Source organism: Rhodamnia argentea, chromosome 7 (genome assembly GCF_020921035.1).
Source record: "Rhodamnia argentea isolate NSW1041297 chromosome 7, ASM2092103v1, whole genome shotgun sequence".
Classification (NCBI taxonomy): Eukaryota; Viridiplantae; Streptophyta; class Magnoliopsida; order Myrtales; family Myrtaceae; genus Rhodamnia; species Rhodamnia argentea.
In genome coordinates, this window is record NC_063156.1 from 386,151 (window position 1) to 412,589 (window position 26,439).

The following is a 26,439-nucleotide window of genomic DNA, read 5'->3' on the forward strand; positions in this document are numbered from 1 at the left end:
AAATTCGGCAGCCGAGGAGGGAAAGTCCAGCTCCGGTCTCCAGCAGTTGCAGTGCAGATGCTCGAAGTCGAAGCCTTCACCTCCGCGCTTAGGCTTGTGCTGCGACTGCGTAAGCGTCTTTTTCGCTCCCGAAAACCTCGAAGAGATGTCGAGCGAAAATGCCGACGCCTCGTCTCAAGAACAAATCACGGAGACACAAATGGCTCGAATCTCCCAAAAGTTCCGAGCTGCCAAGGCCCTGCTCGCTCGCAAGCGCCCTTCCCTCTCTCCCTCCTTCCCCGACCCTCTCCGCCGCAGGTACGGTCGATCTCCATATGTCACTCGCTTCGCTCCTCTTGCACCTTCTTCTCTTGCCGATACTTAGGTTTTATGCAATCGATTCCTTTTGGTGCTCAGTGATTGTATGCATTCGGTCGTGTCGAACTCAGGCTTGAAAATGCGATTACGCGTTCCCCACTATCGAGCATCCAAAGAGTTCCTCTTTCGGAGATCTCGACGAACACACCATTGTCGAAGGGATTTGAGCCGCTAGATAGCGGTCTAAGTGAGGTTAAGTCGGTCAACGAGATTCGAGAGGCGAGGATTAGTGGATGGGACGGATGCGAATTGGATTCTTTTAGGACTTCGGTGAAACAAGCTGAATGCTGCAGCGTTGGGGATTCGTTTTCAAATTGTAGCGTTCTAGACGATGCTTTTTACGATGTCCTCTTGGAAGAGCTTGATGCATTGTCAGAAGGCAAATCTTCGGCATGCGGGTCAGGAGGTCACGGTGGCCTCGTTCAAGGGGAATCGTCAGCTCAAGTAAGCTGCCCTGCTGATCTTGACACCGGTGCCGCTTTTGTTGCTGTTGACGACAACACTGGGAGTGGTAACCAAGGAAGTCCTAATGATGATGACTTTAGGGTTGTAAAGAGCACGAGCATGCCTGAAGGGTACTCAAAATACTTGGATTCTCTAAATGAAAGGCAGCAAGAAGCGGCTTGCACTAATATCTCAGTTCCTTTGATGATTGTTGCTGGTCCAGGCAGTGGAAAGGTCTTCTTCTCTCTTGTCGTTTTGTTTCTTCCACTCCTCCCAAAAAGGATTTACCATTTCTTCCGCAGCAAAGATGACTCCCTTTCTTTCTTTCTCATTTCAGACTTCAACAATGGTTGGGCGCATTTTGACATTACTTAATCAGGTACTTCCTACTGCATCATTGGATTGTTCGTCTTTGGCATAAAACAACGAGCTAGCTCTTCTACTTTCTATTTGAACTTTTTTTTTGTCCTTTTTATGTTCCAATTAGCAAGTCCTATGTGATTTTTCGCTTCAATTAAAGTTGAAACAGTTCATATCTCCGAGTTCGTGGAATGTCTCACATCTCAATTAAGTATTCTTTCTTAACCGATACTTTTTCCAGGGTCTTGATCCTTCATACATTCTTGCAATGACTTTCACTACTGCAGCTGCTTCTGAAATGAGAGACAGAAATGGAGCTATTGCTGGGAAGGAAGCAGCTAAGGACCTTACAATCAGCACATTCCATTCATTTTCTTTGCATATCTGGCGCAGTCATGCTGAAAAGTACACTTCTTTTATTTTTCCTTTTTCATTCCAAGATCTATACCTTTAAAGAGAACATACTTTTTGCCTCTGGGTTTGTGTATGAAAGCAGTATATTGGTTGCATGTTCTGTAGTCCCAATGTTGGTTTTTAAATCTCCTCCCAGCATTCACCAGAGCTTCCCATATTTCACAAATATATGATTCACTTCCAATTTTCATCTTTCCTTCAGGATCGTCTTTGTTCCAAATCAATACTCCTTTAAATGATCTAGGTTAGATACGAAATAAAATTGAGTTATTTTGGAGTCCAACTTGTCTAATGTTGGATTATGTAACTTTAGCTTGCTGGAACATCTCAAACCTTAATATGGTTTAAACTATATTAACATCCAGTCTATGACTCAAAAGAAGTCAGTGGAACAGTTTTGGTAGTAACGCGATTTACAATATAAAGGGCTACTTTCAAAGTTTTTTTTTTTTGGTAAGGAGGGCTACTTTCAAAGTTTCACCCCACAGAAAATCATATAAGTTGGTTTTATAAATCATAATCTTCTTCATATCCATAAAGGTGCAATTGCGCCTTTCGGCCGCACCTTTTTAATTCAAGACTCCCACGAATAGCAAACCGAGTTACTATCCCAGAATTTTCTTAAGTATTTGGTAAATGACTCTTTAAGTTATCCAGCATCACCATACCTGCCAAAATGTGACATCCCGCTATGGTGGTGCACATCTCTTTGTCCCACATCACTTATGGAGGGAGTCATAGGCTAGTTTATAAGGGGTTTAGGGCTCTTTAACTTGTATGAGGCCTTTTCTGGGCTAGGTGCCCAGAGAAACAAAACCGTGCGGGTTGCAAAGCCCAAAGCGGACAATATCGTGCAAGTGGGATCCCCGGGCCTTACAGTTGGTATCAAAGCCAACTCCCGATAGCGTGTGGGACGCAATGGGCACTCGCTAGTGCCACCGAGGGCACAACGAGAACACTATGCCGCTGAAGGGGGAGAGTATTTGACATCCCGCTAAGGGGGTGCACATCTCTTTGTCCCACATCGCTTAAGGAGGGAGTCATGGGCTAGGTTGGGGGCTCTTTAACTTGCATAAGGCCTTTTCTGGGTTAGGTGCCCAAAGAAACAAAATCATGCGAGTTGCAAAGCCCAAAGCGGACAATAGTGTGCAAGTGGAACCCTCGGACGTTACAAAAATACTCACTATCTCGGTCAAAACCGATGACCTGTATGTTTTTTTTTTTTTTGAAATGTTTCTTGACTATAGTTGGAAATATCTTGAACTTGTCACGAAACCTAAACTTTTCTTTAATCAAGTACAGAAAACCATATAGAGAAAAATCATCATTTAAACGTGATGAAATATATTCCAAAAAAAAATGTGATGAAATAAAAATTTCCACACAATATTGCCGTATATGATCCACTTATATCAGTGTGAGTGACCTTCAATAGGTCATAACTGTAGACTGCAATTTGATTCTTTATTTTAGTCATCTTACATATACTGCAATCTACTCTTGTGTCTAGGTCATTTTTAAGAGTGGGCAGAATATTTGTCTTTATCAGTCTTTTCACTATTTTCTTAGATATGTGACCAAGACATTTATACCATAACGAGTAAGACTTTTGCTTAGGTAAGATCTTTTGAAACCAATCTTTCAGCCGTATAAGCGACGTATATGTTATTGGGAATTAAACACAATATGTACCATCCATTGGGCATATAGCAGCACCCAACCTTATCTAAGTCAAAGAACATAGAACTACTAGTGTCCTTTATTTCAGCAGAATAGCTACACAAGTCCAGACTTTATACGGAAACAAAGTCCAGTCTTAAAGAAAAGTGCATAAAAATGTATTTCTTAATGTCAAGTTAAAACCATAATCCAAAATGACATTCCCATAAACTCAACATCGAATTTAGTTGTTTCTACAATGAGCTTGATTCAACTTGATTTGGTATCTTTCGGTTTATGGTAAACGCAACATGATTTGTTGCGCCGATATTTAGCCACCACGAACAAGATGGGGCTTTTGATATATTAGATTCATAAAGAAATACTAAAGAATCATAATCTTTATGCTCACATTTAAACAATCAAATTTTATTTTTATTGCAGTATTTCTTTATGTGACCGTTCTTCCTATAAAAGAAGTAACGATCATCATCCCTCTTAAAAAAAAATTTTCATGGACCCAAATCGTCAAAATAACCGGCGGTTTATGAGTTCCTTTTTGAATATGATTTCTAAACCTCTTAATATACAAATCTACCATTTTTAAGACGTAATCTTTAATCTTACCGGAACCATCACACCCGATGTTGAAGAATCATTGCATATGTGTACCGCTCTTAATGTTAGGCAAGACATGGTTCCAGGCCTCCAAGGCTTTCATCATCTATTTAACAGTACAATCAACTGGCAAAAACACTTTTCAAATGTTCCTTAATGGATTTCTTTATAGCAAAAAATAAGCAGATTCTATTGCTCTTATCCCTAGCAACATATAGTGCTTTTCAGGATTCCTCACTAATGAGAGTGAGATATGCATATTTATATTTAATAAGAGCAACATCTTTAATATTCGCCAGTCCATTGTAAACAAAAAATCCCCATTCAGTTCTTAACATTTGAACTAATATGAACCTCAATTTTAACAGAGTTGTCGTTCCCTTAAACGGTGACTGAAAAAATAATCAATGTTATAATTAGAATAATGTGAAAATTTACCTTCATAGTTACATTCATCATCATACAATCATATTTGGGTAAAAAACATGATATACGGTTGCACGCTTTCTACATTACAGCAGAAGTGAGAATTTTCTTTAATCTTCATTAATCACCACCTTTTAGGTGTATGAAAACACTTGGACTAGTCAATTCTCAATCATGTACTGTACATGTAACCCTTCATACAACAATACCACCTTTGAGAGTATAACTACGCATTAAAACAGGAGACATCCCAAAAATTTATAAACCGTTATTTATTAAACCCAATCAAATGTGCCACTTTGGCGGTCACAACCCAATTGATTTTTTTTAATTTGGGATATAAACTTTATATTTCATATTTATTGTATGCATGTAATTTTAGAAATTAGGGGTAATTATCCACAAAATCACATGCCGTGCTAATTCACATTGATACACCCAATAATACATGTTAAACCACATACATGTAATAAATAAATTACACTCCACATATTTGTATATGGTACTTACATGTGAGCTTGCACCTTTATTTTACGAAACTATATAGAAATACATAGAAATACACCAAAAAATACCCCAAACAATACACATATTTGGAGTTTCATAGATATTTTTCATTTCATAAAAAGCACAAAGCATGTAAAATAAATATACCACCTGATAAAAACATAAGCATACGAGCATGCCAATACCTAAAATACCTCGAACGGATCACAAATGCGCCCTCACGCTTGCCTTTCTCTCTCTGCTCGTGGTCCCCACGAACCGACACGTGATGTGCGCTTGTTCGGTCTCGGTCAGATGCGAAAATATGTCCAACTGTTTCCCTTGATCGAACCAGCGGACTAGGTCGTGCTAACCGATCTGACCGGTCAACGATCGGTTCGACCGGGAAGCCCGGGTCAACCGTTAACCGCTTCGGGTCGGGGTCACAGGCCGAGACGAGTCACTTGGATGGGTCGAGTCACCCGGGCTTGAGTGATGTCAGGTGGCTTTAGCTTGCATGTGCCGTGCACGTGCGGGCCCAGATCTAGCATGCGCGGGACTGTTTGGTGCGTGCTCCATATAATCCGAACATGTATATATATACATAGCCTTTTTTTTTTATTTAGCGAAACAGTAACAGTACTGATTTTCTTTGAAGGGAATTCAACGATGAGTCGGAGGAAGTTTGATTTGTACATGCTTGACCCCACAAAAGAAGAACACGCCAACTTAGGCGAATGTGTAGGCACAAAACGCCAAAAAAAGAAGGAAAAAACCCTTTCATGCATTTGGATTCTTGATGGACCAGTTTTTGCCCCCTTCTTTTATTATTATTTTTTTGTTTATTTTCCTTCTTTTTGTAGTTCTATTGTTGTAACAAGAAAAGATTTTGACTTCAAACAAATATCCACAGCGTCAAATCCTTCATCGACAGAGCGCGTCAAAATCTATTTAAGGAAAAATTCCAATTAATGGCCTCAAGTGCTTTGATTTTCTCAAATAAAAGTTTCAAGTAGATTTTGTTTCAAATAAGAACATGAAGTGCTCTCTTTATTTCAAATAAGGGTCTGGCCGAAGAGTATTTCTATCTTTCATTCTTTTTTTGCAATTTTCTCTTTTTTTACTACTTTCCCTTTCTTTCCATTTTTTCCTTTCCTTTATTCTTTTTCTTTTCCCCCTCCCCTACCAAGCCGCCAAGTAGTATGCCGAATCACCCGAGACAGCAGAGGCAACTTCAGAGACTCCCAAGAAGTGCCACTACCGTCGTCGGCACCATCACGAACTTCCATGCAGCCCAAAATGGATGCAGCCTCTCATTGGGTGCCTCCACCTCCCCTGCCGCCGGAGGTGATGGCTGCTTCCGTCTCGGCATCAGTCCTCGAAGTCAAATTCGCGGGGTTCAATGGTCCACATCCTCCGATGCCGCTGATGACCAGGACATACACAATGGACTCGTTGGACAACGTCGTCACAGAGCGGTCGTCGTTCGATCTGGTGGAGAAGATGCACTGCCTCTTCGTCAGGGTGGTCAAAGCCCGGCACTTGCCGACCAACGGAAGTCCCGTCGTGAAGATCGTCCTCTCCGACACTCACATCAAGTCCAAGCCCGCGCGCAAGAGCGCATTCACCGCTTTCTTCAGGTGGGACTAGACGTTCGCTTTCGGCCGCGATGCGCCGGAGTCCTCCTCCATCTTAGAAGTCTCTGTGTAGGACCCGCCGCATGCACAATGAGAGGCTGCATCCATTTTGGGCCTCATGGAAGTTCGTGATGGTGCCGGCAACGGTGGCGGCACTTCTTGGGAGTCCTCTGAAGTTGCCTCTGCTGTCTTGGGCGATTTAGTTTCTACAGTAATATCGACGTTTGGAGGAGCATTTTCAGTCGATGGTGGCACCGGCGGCGGCACATCTTCGTTAGGTGGCTCTTCTTCAGGCTTTTCGCCATCAGCCGGTGGTGTGGCTTGGGATGTGGAACCGGCGGCTGCCGCACCATCCGGCGGAGCCAGCAACTGCTCGACAGACTCGGACGGATGGAGAGCGGACAACGTGGGGGGACAGCCTGGACCTGAAGAGGAGGTGCTCATTGTTCCAGAGAAGACGGTGAGTGCCTTCTTTTTGGGAGGATTGAGCTGTGCCATTCTTTTTTGGAGGATTGAGCTGCGCAGGTCAGATGTCAATGGTGGACCGTGGCTGGGGGAAGGGAGGGGAGGGTGAAAAGGAACAGAAAAAAGGAAAGGATAAAATGAAAAGAAAAGGAAAGCAGAAAAAAAATTGCAAAAAAAAGTAAAAGACAAAAATACCCTTCGGCCAGACCCTTATTTGAAATGAAGAGGGCACTTTAAGCCCTTATTTGAAACAAAGTCCACTTAAAGCTCTTATTTGAAAAAATCGGAACAGTTGAGGCCCTTAATTGGAATTTTCCCTCTGTTCAATCATTGAATCGTTGTCAAATTTTTCGCGCAAGAGGGGTGGTTAATTAATACCCCAAAACTCCTGAATCAAAGCATCAATGATATATTTTACCGAATAAAATTCTGAAAAAAAAAAATACCCAAAACGTGAATTCGTGACCTAAATCATATCGGCTCTGATACCACATGTAAGCTGCGATCACAAACTTTAGCAGTGCCACAAGATCACCATGATTAGATACATGAATTATCGTAACGAAGTAGAGAAATTTTACCCACCTTATTTCGAATCTATCATTTTTTATGCGGAATTGCGACGATCCAATGCTCAAGAGCTTCTTCTCTATGAACCCCTTTTATGCATTGGCTTCAATGAGACGTCCTTTCACGTATCGCTTCCGACCATTCTTTATGTGAGGTTATGTGGACATTAGGATTTAGAGGAAGAACTTGAGCTCTATTTATAGAGATGGAAACCTATCCCCTCATTATGAGGCTTATCTCAGCTCACACTATCCAACTCCATATTAGACTAAATAGGAAACTTTATATTTTTTCTTTATTAGACCAATTAATATTTACAATAATAATTTAATAAAGCCTATATAATAATATATTCTAACACCACACACCATTACTGCGTATTTTGCATAAAACACTCACCGATGGAAAATCATGCGATTAGAAATAACCGACGCTACTATTAGATTGTTAGACAAGCAGCTTTCTAGATTTTTCTTTGATTTGCGTAATATTAGTCAGTCCCTCAAATGCTTGGACGGAAATGCTGATTTGATAGTCAAATGGCCGTTAAATGCGCAACCAAATGGTTCCATTACCTCTCAAGTAAGAATTCATCGTATCACTTTCGGAGAAGAATTCTGCAATAGTAGGTCTTTTGCGGGTCAACTACGCAGTCAACCTATCTTCATCAGTTTTGTGGGAAAGTAGTCAGAAGGTAACTTATGCAATCGCAATCGCAATCGCTGGGGCAGCACTACTTCAACTTTCAAATTCAACATGAATCGCGAAAGCCCACAATAGCTGAAGGCCAAACTAGAAAGAGAGCAGTCATATGTGATTTCCAAAGTCACCGCATTCCAGTAGCTAACCTCTACTCTACGTTCAAGAATTACCTTTCAACTTTATTATTGTTCAGTATAGATGTTATTTAAGAACGTTCATTTCGACTCTAGAAGAAGTTATTAAATCATGCATTTTGCTGGATATATAACGTAAGTTTTCCTCCATTTGATACTTCACACATTCAAGAGATAATATAATTTTCTTGTCTTTGTCCGGTTTTCGCATGAATATGGGTGTTTAGTATGTGTTAGGTCACCGAAATTATTTATGAAGTTTATGCATGACTCCAATATGAATGTTGTCTTCTACACATTGTTGTAGTTTTAACTGCGCTTCTATTGAAAAGTCTCGTTACTAACACGATTTTCCTAGGTCTCCCAACGTAACATCAACACACTACTGGATCATTTTTTCCATGTCGTAAATTCCTTGGTCTTGGACATCTTTTGCGTAGATGTCAACATAAAGCATGTGTTCCGGCGGACCGGTTTACTTCGTGGCCGGCCAGATTTCTCCGCTCATGATGTCTATAAATTGAAGGGCATTTCTTCGGTCTTAGGCATAAGCCTCGTACGACTCGAGAGCCCAAGAAAAGAAAAGGTAAGAGAGAGCAGATAGAGCATCAAGGATGAGATCAGTGTCACGAGTGACGATGATGCTGGTGGTGGTTGTGACGACAGTCGCGACCATGAGCATCGAGTCAGTGAGCGGCCAGCCGAGCCCGGGCCAGTGCAGGGAAGAGAGGAAGCAATTGGAGACTAACTGCTGGCCGGTGAGGTTCGGGAGACAGCCCTCTCCCCAGTGTTGCGCGAACGTGAGGGCAACCCATCTCGAGTGCGTGTGCCCCTATGTCACCCCCAAACTCGCTGCCCTTCTCGGTGTTGATCGCACCATCAAGCAGGTCGAGGGCTGTGGAAGGCCCGTCCCTCACAACTTAAAATGTGGAAGTACGTCGCGCGCTCTCTCTCTCTCTCTCTCTCTCTCTCTCTCTCTCTATGTGTGTGTCTACCAACCGGCCGGAAGCTCAATGATGATCAGTTCATCTCCATCCCCTTTTTTGTTTCCATTACTGTAGTTTTATCGTCGAAACTGAAGCTTTAGAACCTGCTGATGACTTGACTCTGAACGTGTCAATTTACTGGGTGCAGGTGTCACCACCCCTTGAGCAAGGATCGATCCCGCAAGCGGTTGCGCTATAGCTACTACAATAAAGGGTTTACTTGAATAAGAGATTATACTCAAGCGCGACGGATTTCGCTGGAGACACTCTGATGTAATGTAGCTATGGCCTGGATCAATAAAACTATCACGTCTCTCTTGTATTAGCCAATCTTCCCTTTTCTTTTCTTTCCGAAATCTATTATGAAATGTCGTCCGGTGTTAAAGATTTCGAGAGAGGTGTCGTCTCGTAATTACGCTTGCCCTTGAAAATTATTCTGAATCCGTTCCGCTTGATGCATGAGACCTATAATCTTGGACCAGTTGATATCGGCCACTTAATTTCATGAGAATTTTGCATTGTTCATCAAGTTTTGACCAATTTCAAGCAATAGCAAGTTGTCAGGAAAATGCTCACCCAAGATGCCAAAATGAGCTAGGCCCGTCATTTTTACGAGTTAAAAAGAAACGAAATACAACAAAGGTGCTTACAAAATTGTAACTTCACAAATTTTGTACTTCTCAAAACTTTTCAAACCATCACGCAATATCTTATGACAGATATATGCCACTTATTTTGACCCGTCACGCTACTTTTGCTTAAATGTAGAAAATCGCTATTGAAGGCAAATTACCCCCACGTGAATTGACAACAAGGTTAATACACTGTCCCAACAATATAACTGTTATATATGTATAGACGAAAACTATGCTGTACAAATTTTTGGTAGATTTGTTACGTACAAGAACATTGCTTTCATGTTTAAAACACGCCTCCTTGATTTGTTTGTCATTATAGACATATTTTGAGCCCCCAATAAGAATAACTCCAGCTAGATCCGTACATGTGGGTCCATGACGGATCTGGTCTATAAGTGAATGAATGTGGCCTGCGAGTCTTCCACAAGTCCACACTATAGTGTATAATGGGACCCTCGACGTTGACTTTAGCTTTTGACTGACCAAAAACGTAAGTGACTTAGGATGACATGTTCGGCTGATTTCCATGAAATTAGTGAGAAAATCACAGCAAAAGCATAGATTGGTGGTGCTGACTGATGAATGATGATGGTGGTGGTGCTTGTTGTTGCAACAATTTTGGGATAATTATTTTTTTTATGACATTCGTGCAACTTCATTATGTTGGCCTAAGTATCTTCTCTTTTGTCTTTGACAAATACTATCGGTTGACTCGGAAAAATTCTCCTGGCGCATAATTTGAGCCCGCCGCCAGGCTAAGTCGATGTTGACCAGATTCATGGAGAACGATGAGAAAATATTCTATATAAGCACTCAGCATCGCTTGATCCTAATTACGGAGTTATTCGCCATCAACCAACTCGAGGATTGAATAGAATAATCCGAAAGTTGGAATATGATGGTGGCGATAGCTGTGCTTTGGTTGGTGATATGGGGTGTTTGGGATGTCGTTGCGGTGACTCTGAGAGGTGCAAGGTGGAGAGAAAGGTATCAAGGAGGTGTGCTCGTGCCGACCGTCACTCCTTGTTGGAAAATTATCGAAAAAAATCCTAAATTTATTGCATTTATGCCAATTTAATCTTGAATATTTTAATTTGCTCAATTTAATAGTAAATCTTTTGACAATTTGTCAATGCAATTCATTTAGCCGATTTTGACCGGATATTGATGAAGAGAACGCTAGCCATTTTACGTGACATGATTGACGCTCACATGAAAAATTCTTATTTTTTTAATTTCCTTTCCTTTCTTTTTTTTTTTTTCTTTTTATTTTTAAGGGCCGGCATTTGCGAGCTACGGGATGAGAGCAACAAGTTCTTGCCAACAGCTAATGAAGTTAGGATGGCTTGTGACCCTCGCTCAGATTTGGGTGAGGGCTCGCAACCCCGACTCAAAGTTGGGTGAGGGTTGCGACTCTCTCTGTGGTTGGTGAGGACTTGTGGGTGAGGGCTCGCCGGGCCTTGACCAATGGCCGGCGGGAACAATAAAAAGGAAACAAAATTATTTTTTCAAAAAATTCAAAAATTTTCCATGTCATCGTCAGGTGGCTATATAGAGTGGCCGGCGTTCAAGTCATCAATATCCCGTCAAAATTGGCCGCATAGACTACAATGGAAATTGTCAAATAGTGATTGGTCTAGCCCTTCAAGTTGTGCTTATAATCTGATATAAATCATCCGCTCTCGGTCACTTTTTTCCTATTATAGATTTATGGAGGAAGATGGGCCGGCCTTTTTGTCACAACAGAGAAGAAAAAAAAAAATTAAAGCAATTTTGCATTTTGCCAAAAAGACCCAGCATTTAAAAAGTTTTTGAAATTCGGCAGCAGAGGGGGGAAAGTCCAGCTCCGGTCTCCAGCAGTTGCAGATGCTCGAAGTCGAAGCCTTCACCTCCGCGCTTAGGCTTGTGCTGCGACTGCGTAAGCGTCTTTTTCGCTCCCGAAAACCTCGAAGAGATGTCGAGCGACAACGCCGACGCCTCGTCTCAAGAACAAATCACGGAGGCACAAATGGCTCGAATCTCCCAAAAGTTCCGAGCTGCCAAGGCCCTGCTCGCTCGCAAGCGCCCTTCCCTCTCTCCCTCCTTCCCCGATCCTCTCCGCCGCAGGTACGGTCGATCTCCATATGTCACTCGCTTCGCTCCTCTTCCACCTTCTTCTCTTGCCGATGCTTGGGTTTTATGCAATCGATTCCTTTTGGTGCTCAGTGATTGTATGCATTCGGTCGTGTCGAACTCAGGCTTGAAAATGCGATTACGCGTTCCCCACTATCGAGCATCCGAAGAGTTCCTCTTTCGGAGATCTCGACGAACACACCGTTGTCGAAGGGATTTGAGCCACTAGATAGCGGTCTAAGTGAGGTTAAGTCAGTCGACGAGATTCGAGAGGCGAGGATTAGTGGACGGGACGGATGCGAATTGGACTCTTTTAGGACTCCGGTGAAACAAGCTGAATGCTGCAGCGTTGGGGATTCATTTTCAAATTGTAGCATTCTAGACGATGCTTTTGACGATGTCCTCTTGGAAGAGCTTGATGCATTGTCAGAGGGCAAATCTTCGGCATGCGGGTCAGGAGGTCACGGTGGCCTCGTTCAAGGGGACTCGTCAGCTCAAGTAAGCTGCCCTGCTGATCTTGACACCGGTGCCGCTTTTGTTGCTGTTGACGACTACACTGGGAGTGGTAACCAAGGAAGTCCTAATGATGATGACTTTAGGGTTGTAAAGAGCACGAGCATGCCTGAAGGGTACTCAAAATACTTGGATTCTCTAAATGAAAGGCAACAAGAAGCGGCTTGCACTGATATCTCAGTTCCTTTGATGATTGTTGCTGGTCCAGGCAGTGGAAAGGTCTTCTTCTCTCTTGTCATTTGTTTCTTCCACTCGTCCCAAAAATGATTTACCATTTCTTCCGCAGCAACGGTGACTCCCTTTCTTTCTCATTTCAGACTTCAACAATGGTTGGGCGCATTTTGACATTACTTAATCAGGTACTTCCTACTGCATCCTTGGATTGTTCGTCTTTGGCATAAAACAACAAGCTAGCTCTTCTACTTTCTATTTGACCTTTTCTTTTGGTCCTTTTTATGTTCCAATTAGCAAGTCCTATGTGATTTTTTTTTTTTTGGTAAAGAAGTCCTATGTGATTTTTTGCTTCAATTAAAATTGAAACAGTTCATATCTCCAAGTTCGTGGAATGTCTCACATCTCAATTAAGTATTCTTTCTCAACTGATACTTTTTCCAGGGTCTTGATCCTTCAAACATTCTAGCAATGACTTTCACTACTGCAGCTGCTTCTGAAATGAGAGACAGAATTGGAGCTATTGCTGGGAAGGAAGCAGTTAAAGACCTTACAATCAGCACATTCCATTCATTTTCTTTGCAACTCTGCCGTAGTCATGCTGAAAAGTACACTTCTTTTATTTTACCTTTTTCATTCCAAGATCTATACCTTTAAAGAGAACATACTTTTTGCCTCTGGGTTTGTGTATGAAAGCAGTATATTGGTTGCATGTTCTGTAGTCCCAATATTGGTTTTTAAATCTCCTCCCAGCATTCACCGGAGCTTCCCATGTTTCACAAATATATGATTCACTTCCAATTTTCATCTTTCTTTCAGGATCATCTTTGTTCCAATGTTGACATCTCTTTCGCAAAATTCTTATCCTAATTATTTCCCTCTCATAATGAAGTATTGACTTATTTAAAGTTTGATTTGATTGTTATATAGGATAGCACGTACAACAGAGTTTCAGATATTTGGCCATGGACAACAGAGAAAAGCAGTAATTGAGGCCATAAGATTGTTAGAACAAGAAAATAACAAACACAATAATGATGTGGGTGACCTTTTTGAAGATCCCAATGGCTTGACATCTCCTCAGCATTTCAAGGATAGATCAAAGAAGTGGCAGAAGTTTGTTACTCAGGTCAGTGGCCAGCTATGCAGCATTTTGCTTGAAGTTTAAAAATCATTCTCAGATTCTCAGTTTTGGGCTACAGTAAAATTTATCTTCATATAAGAAAGAAATATCATCTCTCAGTTGATGTCATCTCCTAGATTTCGCAGATATTCATGCCATGTGATTTGGTTAAAGGTGAAAGGTGCAGATAAAGCATAGGGAAGGGGAACGCTTTTTCACAAGCACAATTTTGGCACTCCTAAAACTACTCTTTTTTGGGAAAATTTATTGCTTTTCCAGTGAAAAAAGTACGGGGGCACTGTACATGTCAAGGCACTTGTGCTCTCTCTTTCAGGCTAAAGTTTTTGGAGGGAGAGAGTGAGAATAGGCCACTTTCTATGTCATGGCACCGTTTTCTCTTTGAGGCTAAAGCTTCTCTTCTCTTTGGTTGTGGGGGGGGGTGAGAGGGAGGGAGTATGGTTCATGAAGGGTCCATGGCACTTCAAATCATTCATCTTATTTTGTTTGGATTATGTGTATCTTACGGACTATAAATGACTCCTAGGTTTGTGTTTGAGTTGGTTTCTAGTACCTTTTCACCTTTCAACGAGCAACAAAGTCCAAGCAAGTACATGTTTGTGGCTTCTTGAATCTACTTGTTTTTGTTTGGATATCATCTGTTTGACCTGGGAAAAAGTATAAAGGTACTTTTTCAAAACATTAGGCTCTCTCTTTCAGGCTAAAGCTTCCGGAAAAACACCTCGAGATTGCAGTAAGCCGGGCAATGATACTGGAGTAAGCTGATTCTCTTTTAGATATATCTTCAGCTTAAATATTAAAGTTCGCTCCTTTACTTTCTTTTGTTATTCTGCTGTTGAGTTCTTGTTTTGACCTTAATTAGGCTGCAATTCTTCACAACTACAATGATATATTGAGATCTTGTAATGCTTTGGATTACCATGACCTAATTAGCTGTTCCGTGAAGTTGCTCACTGATTTTCCAGAAGGTCAGTACTTCCTATATATGAAGTCCTCAAATTAGTAACTATTGTTCAAGTCTAGTTAACATCTATCAATGTCCAATTTCAAGTGCTCAAGGAATGTCAGGATATGTATAAGGCCATCATAATAGACGAGTTCCAAGATACGAGTGCCATGCAGTATAATCTCTTGCGGATTCTTGCATCTCATAACCGCATAACTATTGTTGGAGATGATGATCAAGTATGTCCACGCGTTTTTGGTTTCCACATCTTGACCATTTTTGGCAAGTCACTGCAAAACATTTATGTCTTTACATTTTTTGGAGTTAAACCCCGTACTCGTGCTGCAGTCAATATTCAGTTTTAGTGGAGCGAATATATCTGGTTTCGATTCTTTTCGTGAAGATTTTCCAATGCATAAAGAGGTCAGCTTCCCTAATCTGCTTTTTCTATGATCCCTTCCCTATCTCTGTCTTAAAATAGCAGAGCTTGTATTTCATACTAGACTTGACATAGCCTTTATGGTGCAGATTAGATTAGTCAAAAACTATCGTTCCACAAGGTGTATTGTCGAGGCTGCATCATCACTTATTAAAAATAATGTGAAGAGGCGCCAATTTAAGAATGTTCTCACTGACAATTCCACAGGATCTAAGGTGTCTATTGTCGCTTTCCTATTGGTAGAAGAATAATTTGGGGCACAAGCAATAAATTTATACTGAATTGATTAAAATATGTAGATTACTGTCAAAGAATGTCGCAATGAGGATGCGCAGTGTACATTTGTTATTGACAAGATTCTGGAAGCCATGTCTGGTGGTTCCACTGCTAATTGCTCTTATGGAGATATTGCTATCCTTTACCGTAGGCAGGTCAAGCTTCATTGTTCTTCTATTTTATATAGATGGAAAGAGCCATTTAGCGACTATTTGTTCTGATGATCCTGGTTCTGTAGGTCTCTGGGAAACCATTCCAAAGTGCCTTTCGAGAAAGAAAAATTCCTTTCAACTTGCATGGTGTGGCCTTTTACAGAAAAAAGGTTCCCCCCCTCAATTCTTCTGGATCGCCATACTCTCAAGGCTCTGTCATATCCTTATCTTAAATTTCAGTATTAAGTCTCTAACATACGTGGAAACTTAGAACAATTTTCTGTTAATAACAGAGTTAATCTATTATTTTGCTGATATTTCCATTGGAGTATGCACGAACTAGTTTTTTTGTAGCCCTTCTTTTCTTCCAAAGCCACTTATTTCTCAAATCTTCTGTGCTGCATTCCCAAGCCCATATATATGATTGCTATGCTTGCCCTTATGATAAAAACTGGTGCAATTTATCAACCGGAGTATGTCTCAGAAGCTACCGAGTTTGTGTGCATGGACTTCATTTTTGCTTATGACTATATAGGGATCTCTTTATGTAGCAGTCTGCTAGCTGGTTAAGATGTCTCATATGAGCGAACAACTTGTTGAATTGTCTTTCCTGTTTTACCGCATAGTTATGTTTCATAACAGTTCTTTCATAATACGGTGAAGTTTCCAGTGAAAATGGATTTGAAGTTCCTAATGACTTTTTAACTAAATTTGAGCTCTTGTAAAGGACCAAAATGTTGTTTTGACATAACCAAACTTATTTGTAAAGTCTTTACACACAACTCCTTCTCTAATATTGAAATAGTTGATCTAATTCGCTGGCAAACTGCAGAATTTCATACAAGAATTATGCTTGTTTGTTGACTGAAACCTTCTTCTGCCATAGGTAGTTAGAGCCATAATTGCTATGCTGAAGTCAGCAGTGCCTGGCTGTGATGATGGTCCATATCGACAAGTCTTGAAGGTTTTGCTTCCTTTTGAGAAAGAGGAAAAGAAGAGGGTATGAGTCTTCGAGTGATGGCTGGTTCAATTTATTAGGGCATGCAAGATATTCATGCATGCCTTTTAATTTTTCCAACAAGTGTTGAACTCGTTTTCTCTCTCTCTCTCTCTGACAGGTAATTAACCATATAGATAAGATATCAACTGTGAGGAAGTGCAGCTTCATGTCCGTTGCCTCTGACATCTTCAGTGCAAAAATTTCTGGAACATTTAAGAGGTTTATTTTCTCGACTCTAAACACAATATCATGTGATGAGAACAAGAATTTCTTCTTCTTTTTCCTTGAATTACACATCATTTGTTTACTGTCTGGCAGTATATATAACGACTGTTTTCCCGGCTTTCCTCTTTGATTTTGTTAATTCAGATGTCTATTCTCAAATAGGATTACTTGGTTTTGCAGCCATGGGATTTGTGAAGCAACCTAGCAGCCCGTTTGATTGCAGTAATGCTATAAGCATGAAATGTATCATGCTTATATGCTGTAAAGTTATAGGGATGGAACAGTTATTATGCTTTTAGTTTAAGTGATGTGATACCTATTACATTGTTTGATTTCATGAATGTCATTTGTAATAGGGGAGAATAGCATAAGATTTCCCGTTGAATGACATAGGTACAGATATAAAAACATTGTTTATTAACCCACAATTGACATATGCCCCTATGTGTAACAGCCAGCAGGTATACATGTATTAGGTTTAACTAGATACTGAAGGGTGTTCTATCATTTGATTCTTTGTCATGGCACTTATTATTAAAGAGTGCAGTAGGAGACTCATGATGATGTAAAAGTTGGGATGCTAGGATGTTAAATTGGCCCAATGTATGTTGTCGGTAGCATTTCATTCATATAGCTACCTGAGTTTGTGAACTGCCTCGTGGATCTTATCTCGTGCTATTATCTTGCTATTCTGTTCTTTTGACATCTTATTAAGGATCTGATCGGTACTTTTTACAGGAGTCAACTTACGCAAGGACGCAAGGTGTTGTCAACTCTGGAGATGATATCTAGACTGGTTTGCAGGGTAAATTGCTATTTCTAAGTTCCTCGACCTCTTGTCAGTATGAATAGAGGTTATAGTTGCTTTGAATCGTCTGATACCTTCGAGGGAAAATATTATTTCTGAAAATCAGCATTGCAAACCTCTCTTTCTTTGAATTTTACTTTGGTTAAATGAGAATACCAGGCAGTTTTCTTGCTTTGGGGCAAAACTTAACTTTTATGTTTCCAAATATGGGTGTTATTCTTTTTTAGCATGGACTTTATAATCTTCTCTGTGAATGTTTTAATTCAAGTAGGGGTGTTGTTTCCAAACATGGGTAGTTATCTGTGAATGTTTCTTTTTTAGCATGGACTTTATATTCATTCAGAATAGATCTTCGTTATTGTAGTCTTTTTTCATTGCAGGAGCAATCGATTTCCACTGTGATTGCTTCAGTGGCAAATATGATTCCACAGGTCCGTCTGCATTGCCATTTTAGAATTAATAAATGTATTTTTTAGTTCTTCAGAACTTCAGGTACAACACAGTCATCATCGCGCACGCACTCGGGCTTGCACAGCCACCATTCCTTTTTCAGTCCACCAGTTGTAGATCATGGTGCTGGTCTTTGGTTAATTACAATGACTTCCATCAACCTTAACATGAAGGGGAATGAAACTGTCCCTTCTCTCATATAAAATAAGTCATGAAGATCTTTAATCAGTTGGTTCAAATAGTATTTCACAAACATTTATCATTTCAGATCATATCCAAAGCAATTTCTATGTTTCTTGCAATAGCTATAGAGGTCTCCAATAAATTTGCTAATTGCTTCTCGGATTATGTTTTAGTAATTGTTGTATGATTTTCTCCCATAGAAGTACCTCCTTGAGCAACGAGCAGTTCTAGATGTGGATGGAGGAAAGCTGCTGAATGAAGACAATGACCTTAGATCTGTAAGCTTTTTGTCCTTGAGAACCATAATGCAGAATCTTAATCACCTAGTCAGCCACATTTGTCCATAATGATGTATATTTATCTTTTAGAAACCAAAACGGCATAATTACTGACAGTCCTAGGTGCTTTCTGTCAAAGGTACTGTAGTGTTACCTATACGGAATAATCACCTTGACAATTTCATCATCATGTTATGTCAGCCATGTTGATAGAGAAAAATTATACATGAATGTTAGCTCGAGTGTGTTCGATGTATTTAGAGTCCAATTTGGATGGGGTTCCTCTTCTCTGCAGGTTCTTCAGTACCTACTGGATGATGTCTCAAGCTTCTTATCAACTCGTGCACTTGCTGTAGAAGGCAATACACACGCAAAGGAAGAAGTAGGAGGCTGTGGCAACGTGCTCAAAGCTTTTCTTGATCATTTATGTGAGAGAGAAGGCAAAAATTTTCGCACTCGGAGACATGACAATGAAAATTCCATAACATTGACCACAATTCATCAGGTACTTTTCTCAGACATAATAAGTAATCACTAGACTGAAGGAAAAGTTTGTTCTTACTGGTTTTGTTTATTGTGCATTCCGGTCTTTCTGGTATGAAACTTCTTATGCTTTCTTTCACTTGCAGTCAAAAGGCTTAGAGTGGGACATTGTTTTCATAGTGAAGGTACTTTTTAAGCAGTGTGCCATATTTACTTTACCTAGTCTTTTAAGCTACTGGCCACTTGATATGCCTTTCCTTACTCGATTTCTCATTTCCTCTACTATATATCGTGATGGTTACTTCTCACCGTGTCAAACTTCCATAGCCTTATTTGTTGTCACTTGTATAACTTTGAGACTTTCAATTTTGGAATTATCTGGGTCCACTTTAAGTTATTCTTTAATTATTTTGATTAAATTAAGGAGAAAACACTCTAGATAATGTTATTTATGGGCATTTTATTTCAATTCATACATGTAATGTTCGTTCTGCACAAGTATGTTTAAATTGGTGATTGATGTGGCAGAATTTTATGAATGAGTGGGAGAATGTATTGACATCATGCTCTCTGTGTATGTTAGATTATCTGTAGTGCTATTTCTCAAGTTTAAGTTACCATCTTATGTGCTATCTTTTTGTTACATAGCTTGAAAAAAAAAACATGCGTTCTGTTCCTTTATTCAGTACAATGTTTGGGAGTGGCTTCACCAAATTTAGCACTTGCTATTTGCTAATTTGTTTCAGGAATACACTGCATCTATATTCATGCTAAGCTCCTCCATTGAAGATACTTGGAAATAACAAGAAGCATTGTTAAATAAATGATTAGTTAAATCAGTATGTGAAAGACATACTAGAGAATTGTCTTGATAGTAAAAACAAGTCACTGGTTTGCATTGGCAGTCCACCGGTAGATGCTGATAAGCACTAGTGATGTGAACGACTCAGCATTGTATCATTGATTATTAACAACACAAAGCTGTCTGTTGGATTTGTTTCTTTATCCAAGAAGAGGTCTTCATAAGCAAAAATATGTGAAACTTTGATATCTTCCAATTGTTGCTATAGGCAAATGAATCTGAGATCCCACTGTTGCATGAATTTGACGGTGCTACTTCGGAGATTGGGACTTCGGTGGAGGTTAGCTAGGTGCATAAATTCTTTAAGAGCCATGACCAGCTCCTGAGGAGTATGTACAACTGGCGTGATACTTTTTTTCAATCTTAGGAGGAAAGGCGCCTCTTATATGTGGCAATGACTCGAGCCCGACAGAAACTTTTCATTTTGTATGTTATGATGGACTCTAGTTGGCAGGTTTGGCCTATATCAAACTTTATAGTCATTATATTTCTTCGTCAAGTTAGTTATATAATCCTTTACTCTCCTTTTCAGATGTTGCAACCGTCACGTTTTCTAAGAGAACTCCCGGTTCATCTTCTAGATGTTCAAGTAAGTACCAAAGCGCCACTTAACTATACCTTTTCAATTCCTTTTTCAGGTCAGATCATTCTTGTTGCCTGAGGTGATCGAGCATACACTTTATAGCCTTCTCAACAGTGTTGTGAGTTGGATTCAGGTTGAAACACCAGGGGGACAATTTTTTGTCTTTGTTTTGAAAATGGCACCTGGGAAAGAGATATGTAGCCCAAATAGATAAAATGAAATCGATGAAGGACACCATAGTTATTTTGCGGGGGCAGGGGGATGGATTTATGAACTTGCTGATATTAAGTAATTTGAGGAACGCTTTTCTTTGATGAATCATTCTGGAGAATGAATCCAGAAATTATCAGCGACTTTTCCAAATTTGAGTTGCTTTCTATTACATTAAGGTAAGTAATATTGACATGCATTTGCTCTTTGTTCCAGGAGAAAGTTAGAGGGCCTATTTGTCATAGCTATGGATTGCTTTAGTGTTCTGGTTGTGTGATTTGTTTTTTATTGTTGTCATAAAAAATGCTTGTATGGTAATGTTGGCTCCATCTCAGTGACGTGCGCTTTTTCCTGTGTTTGGATAAGAAGAACTAATTTTTAGTGAAATCGTGTCTATTGTCTAAAGCAAGAAAAATGAGAAGAGATAAATTGGTTGCCAAGTATCATCTTCTTCAAGGCAGAGATGGGTTAGTGTTCAGCATTATAATTACATGATCAAATATACCTGTCCCCTTCACTTGTTCTTTCTGCAAATTACTATCGGTTAGTCCAATCTTTTAGCCTTCACCACCAATTCCCTCATGAATGTGTGGCCACGTGATTTGTAGATTGAAATGAGTTCAAAAGATTTAAAACCCAACGATGAAGTCATTTCAAAGGACAATGTGGAGTTTCCCATCATTTGTACAAGAGAAATACAATGTCCTGATGGCGGAGTGTTGCCCTGTGAGCACAGCTATCAGAATGACATGGCTGCCAAGGATTCAGGTGCTATGGTGGACGTCTATAATGGAAATAGTTTCTTGAAAAGGTCACTTCCTTGTGGACCATTTTTCATGACTTAGAATATTTAATATTGCGTAATGACTGTCAACTGTAACTGGTCTATGTAATCTCTTTCATTACAGATTTAATGTTGAGGACAGATCAATTGTTTCTCATCTGTTCCATCAATGGGCCAAAAAGCAAGCATTTAAAGATCCCAAAAGGTTGCTTAATAAGGTGATGTCTTGTCCCCTTGAATAGATATTTGATCAGTCTAAAGTAATTACCGGGTTTCATAGTAAATGAAAGGCAACTTTGGCCTGTCTGGCTATCTTTTCGGAATCCATTATTTCGTACTGCTTTTAGTTGCCTATCCTTTTGATTGCCACTAAACCAGCTCCTAAAATTGATCTTTCGGTATCTGCTGACTTGTTGATTACTGGTTGTTTTCTTTGGCTCATCTTATTCATATTGAAAGAAATATTCTAATCTTAATCTCTATATTCAAATTTGAATGAGTGAATAATGCCAGACAACCATTTTTATGCTTGTGCTGGAGAAAAAGGATGCAAGAATCATAGGTTTTCTCTTCATTGGATTTCATCTGCAAAAAGATAAAAGGAATCTTTCCAGTTACTCTAACATTGCTTTGACATTATTGAGCTATAGTTGTTAAGTAAATCAATTAGTCTATTATCTGCAAAATGATTATGTTCACGTCTATCATTTTTCTTTATTTAGTCAACTCAAGTGTGGATCTAATTATTTTTAAATTACATCCTTTTTTAATCTTGTGTTCTTCCTTGCAGGTTGGTTTCGTGATCGATGAGCGGCTGAGGATCAATAAGAACAAGCACAAGGTCATGCAACTTTATCTGTAGTTACGACACTGAAAATCAGGGCCCTCCATGTCGTTTGTGTATTTCATGAATTGTTGTCCTCAATGGAGACTAGATTGGATTAAGCATTCTATAGTTAGAGCCACCGCCCCTCTAACAGCTTATGGTCCTTTATCTTTCATCCACGGTAGTAAAAGAATCCTATGAGAAGTTGAAGTGGGCAATGATCCATATGGCTTTCTATTACTTGACAAGGAGGACATTGTGAACAGCCAAGACAGGGATTGCGTACATAGATGCTCTTATCTACTATCTGATATCTGGGTTAAGATAGAGGAACATCACCATGGAAAGTGCACGAGGAATTTATAGGAACTCATGTGCTATTGGTCTTACCTTGCTCAAGGAAATCTAGGAGTTATTTTAAGTTAAATTCTAGCTGATTGAACCATAATTGCAATGGTCCTGGAAAATCGACTTTAGTAGATGATGATTTAGCTAGACATTTCAGTAAGCACATTTCTTCAACTTTTTCCGATATTTGTTAAGGCAGCTGGTTCTTACAGGGTGATTTTGTCTTTCGCAATTAACAAGCAAAAATGAAAATCTTTGTTCTTTCGCTTAATCTGATTAGAGAAGTGTATCCATCGTGTCAATTGAAATGTGGATAGGATACACTTGAACTATGCCTTCCATTTTGTTGCATGTGTAAATTTGGGTGTGAAGCTTACATCGCAAATTTCCTATATGTAAGTTTGCCCGTCTACTTTCATTTAATTTACTTCCTGTCTCCCTGAATGTTTCATACATGATAATCCAGGATCTCCTGCATGCATTGAAGTGTTGCTTGAAGTCTGATGATGCAATTCACTATGCACAATACGTGAGTACTTTTATCGTTTCTTTAAATAACATTAAGATGTCATTGGAAGTTTGTGGACAATAACACAAACTCACTGATTAGTACCGCTAATATTTGCATTAAAAGTTGGGAAGTACTTAAGAATTTTTTTGGTGTGATATCTGTGTAACACTAGGTTTTGAGGTGGGAAGAAATGCCTGCTGTTGAACGTGCTCATGTGAAGCAGGAGAAACAGGCAATTTTTTTAACTCTTCCTTTTATCGCTGAATTTCAATATCCTGATCATCTATCTTGTCAATAATCCATAGTATAGGATGTATTTTCATGCAAATGTACTGCAACTTATTTGGGCTACTATGTTTTTCTGTTGGTGCTTATCCGCAAACAACAGAGTCTTGAGTGGATGTACCAGTAGAGTCTCGTCTTGGTGGAACTCAGAGCTTACTACCTCGGTTCCTTTCCTCTTCGCATTGTACTTCCATGCAACTGTTTCCACTCATGTTTACTTTGTGCGGAACTTCGGATGTGAATTGCATATTAGGAAAAGCTATCGACTCCATTTTTGTCATATGGTTTGATCCGGCCGCCCATCATAAGACCTTTTGTGTTTCACTTTCAGCTTTGGTAACTTAAGACTAGGTCATTATTTCTATCTAGGCAGAATAGTTAAAAAAGCTGAACCTTCTTTGTTTTATTTCAATGAAATTTCTACCAAGTGATTAAGCTTACAACAGCCTCTGAAAAGTGCTAGGAATATTCAATTTGCACTTGTCTTTTAGTGTTTGATGTCAGAGGAAAAACAAGTAGTTCTGACAATTAAGATTCGTCGCCATCTGATGGGAGCTGCCCAGATGGGCACGTAAGACTGCTCTGTAAGACACCCATATTCTTCTGACCAAACTATTTAAATTTGTTTAGGCAGATGACCCTTCATGGACTTCTGATCATTGCCCGCAAACCTTCATGTGTCTAAGCGCTGATTCTTGCCTGCATTCCTAACTTCTTGTATTCCCTCTTGCAGGAGCACTTCCAGAAACTAAGGATAGAGAAGTCCATGGGTTCAGCAGTACCCACATCAAAGCAGGTATCCGGCGCTCTAATTATCATGGATAAGTATTTCTGCCTTTTGACAGTGTTTTTGCTTCAGTGACTTTGCATGTCATTTAGTGGCTGGTGAGACACACCTAAGGTGGATTTCCATGGTGATATGTTGATAAAAAGTTTCAACGACACCAATGTCCTTTTCCTCCCTACGTTAATCTTTCAGTACCTTTGCATTTCCATTTCCATCTGCTATTGCAACTGGTATTGCATACCGTCTTTTTGATAGGATGCTGAACCTCAATTAATTAGAAGGTCTAAATGTGAAGTAGTTTGAATATTGGCCAAGAAAAATGTAGTTTGAATGAACTGTTTCTAAAGTAGACGTGAATGAGCTTTTTCTAATTGCCTCTCCTGTCCAATAACAGATTTCTTATCTGCAAAAGTTGGGATGTACAATTGCCCCGACATCACGCCTCCATGCTTCAAGACTGATTGAGCAGTACAAATCACTGTAAATGAAGTATAGCCTTGAACAAGATGGACTGCTGCCTCCGGATGCAACATCTGATGAAATGTGTGAATTGAGTTGCTGAATTCAGTCAAAAGATTGCAAGGCGAGGAGCACTGGGAGCGCTAGATGCGTTGATTGGATGATGAGCGACATATCTCATTCAGCTATCTGCTGCAGCAAACGGTAGTTTTAAGGATGCCTCTTCAGATTCCAGCTGCCACCATTGAAATTACTGGAAGCAGCTTTATCCCTTCATGACTCGGTTATGCCTCTTCAGATTCCAGCTGCCACCATTGAAATTACTGGAAGCAGCTTTATCCCTTCATGACTCGGCTATTTAACGCACATGCGATCTTACGATCATAGCATCTTTGTATGATGGGAAAAATTGGGAGTTGGTTTGTACAGCAACATGCAAGTTTAGCAGCGACAATCGAATGGTAAATGTTGCGAGTAATGAAAAATTTTGGTCTGAGAATGGACTGATTTAGCCTTTGGGTACTTGTCAATTTTCCAATTCGTTTCAGCTTCCGCATTTTAAATTGGATCGGTTAATGCACGACTTGGTAAAAAGATACACCTTGTAGTGGACGAAAGAGAGGACAGGCAATTGACATTTCTGGTGATCCGTCAATGCATGAAAATACGGAACAATATTCCGTGTCGATAATTTCTCAAAATGCGTTGATAGCTAAAATTTTAATTGATAACTTGTTTAGTTTTACATGTCGGTGACTGCCCATCTAGTGGAAGTAATAATTATGTAAATTGCCAGTGTTTATTTGCATAGCTTATCGCTGTATTAAAACTGCTTATTTTTATAGAAATACCCAATTCTTATTTCAGCCTGCTTGCTGACTTGTATTTGGTTGTTTCAAATGCTAACTTATCAATATCTACATGCTAAAGGTCTTGCTAATCATTAGTTTTGATCATATGTGACACACGTGGGTGCACTCGCATTGCTTTTTGCAAATTTTCATCATTCCCTCATCCGCATACATCCCTTAGACGTACAATGTAGAAGCAATATAAGGGTTAGCGACGCCCTCACCGGCCACAGCAAGGGTTCGCCAGATCTAGCTCACCTCCAGTTGCTACCCTCGGCCCCAGCTGGTGAGGGCTTCGTGGCCCTCACCTAAGGGCCAGCTGCCGGCCCTTTGAACAAATAAAAGGGAAGAAAAAAAGATTTTTGGGCAAAATGTGAAAATATTTAGGGTTCAATTGATATAATTAAAAAGTTTAGGGTTAAATTGGTAAGAGTATAGTAGATTTATGACTTTTTTTATTTTACCCGTCCTTATCGTGCGGCCTTTGTAACACATGCCTATCTCGCATATTTGGGTCATGGACCCTTTTTATTTATTTTATCTATTTTAAAGATGACAAGCTCCTCACCTCATTTTTCACCTTTTGGTTTGTTTCTATCTCACACGGGCTTCTCGATGTCAAATGTTGGGCCGGGAAGCCCAAGCCCAAACCCAAAAGAACAAGCCGTTGGAAATGTGCTCCCCGTTCCGGCGATGCGATTGCGGAGACGATGAACCCTAGCGATCGTCTCTTCCCCTGCAGCGGCTGCTCTTTACTATCACTTCTTTCGCCAAGCGCGGCGATCGGCGAAGCTCTCTCGATCCAGTCGTCGCTACACGGAGGATTCAGATGCTATTTCAATTGCGGAATACTGCGATTG

The 26,439-nt window shown here is 40.0% G+C and overlaps 1 protein-coding gene across 4 annotated transcripts; it reads left to right on the forward strand.

Annotated features, from left to right (window-relative positions):
- LOC115740710 (ATP-dependent DNA helicase SRS2-like protein At4g25120) lies at positions 1–24,983 on the forward strand. 4 transcript variants are annotated; one of them, XM_030674282.2, is made up of 30 exons: positions 1–297; positions 429–745; positions 12,322–12,740; positions 12,839–12,880; positions 13,137–13,300; positions 13,623–13,821; positions 14,533–14,589; positions 14,696–14,801; positions 14,885–15,018; positions 15,128–15,202; positions 15,308–15,433; positions 15,518–15,649; positions 15,733–15,816; positions 16,533–16,646; positions 16,765–16,865; positions 17,610–17,676; positions 18,060–18,110; positions 18,513–18,590; positions 18,886–19,095; positions 19,220–19,258; positions 20,144–20,215; positions 20,303–20,389; positions 20,468–20,524; positions 21,337–21,539; positions 21,637–21,730; positions 22,303–22,353; positions 23,153–23,215; positions 23,370–23,429; positions 24,216–24,278; positions 24,664–24,983. In XM_030674282.2, exons 1-30 carry the CDS (start codon positions 146–148, stop codon positions 24,751–24,753), a joined length of 3,507 nt encoding a protein of 1,168 aa, XP_030530142.1. In that variant the 5' UTR covers positions 1–145; the 3' UTR covers positions 24,754–24,983. The 4 variants fall into 4 exon arrangements, with proteins under 4 accessions (XP_030530142.1, XP_030530150.1, XP_030530157.1 ...); XM_030674290.2 differs by having other exon boundaries at positions 429–741; positions 12,318–12,740; XM_030674297.2 differs by lacking the exons at positions 1–297; positions 429–745 and adding an exon at positions 11,760–12,002 and having other exon boundaries at positions 12,134–12,740.
- The last annotated feature ends 1,456 nt before the right edge of the window (positions 24,984–26,439 follow it).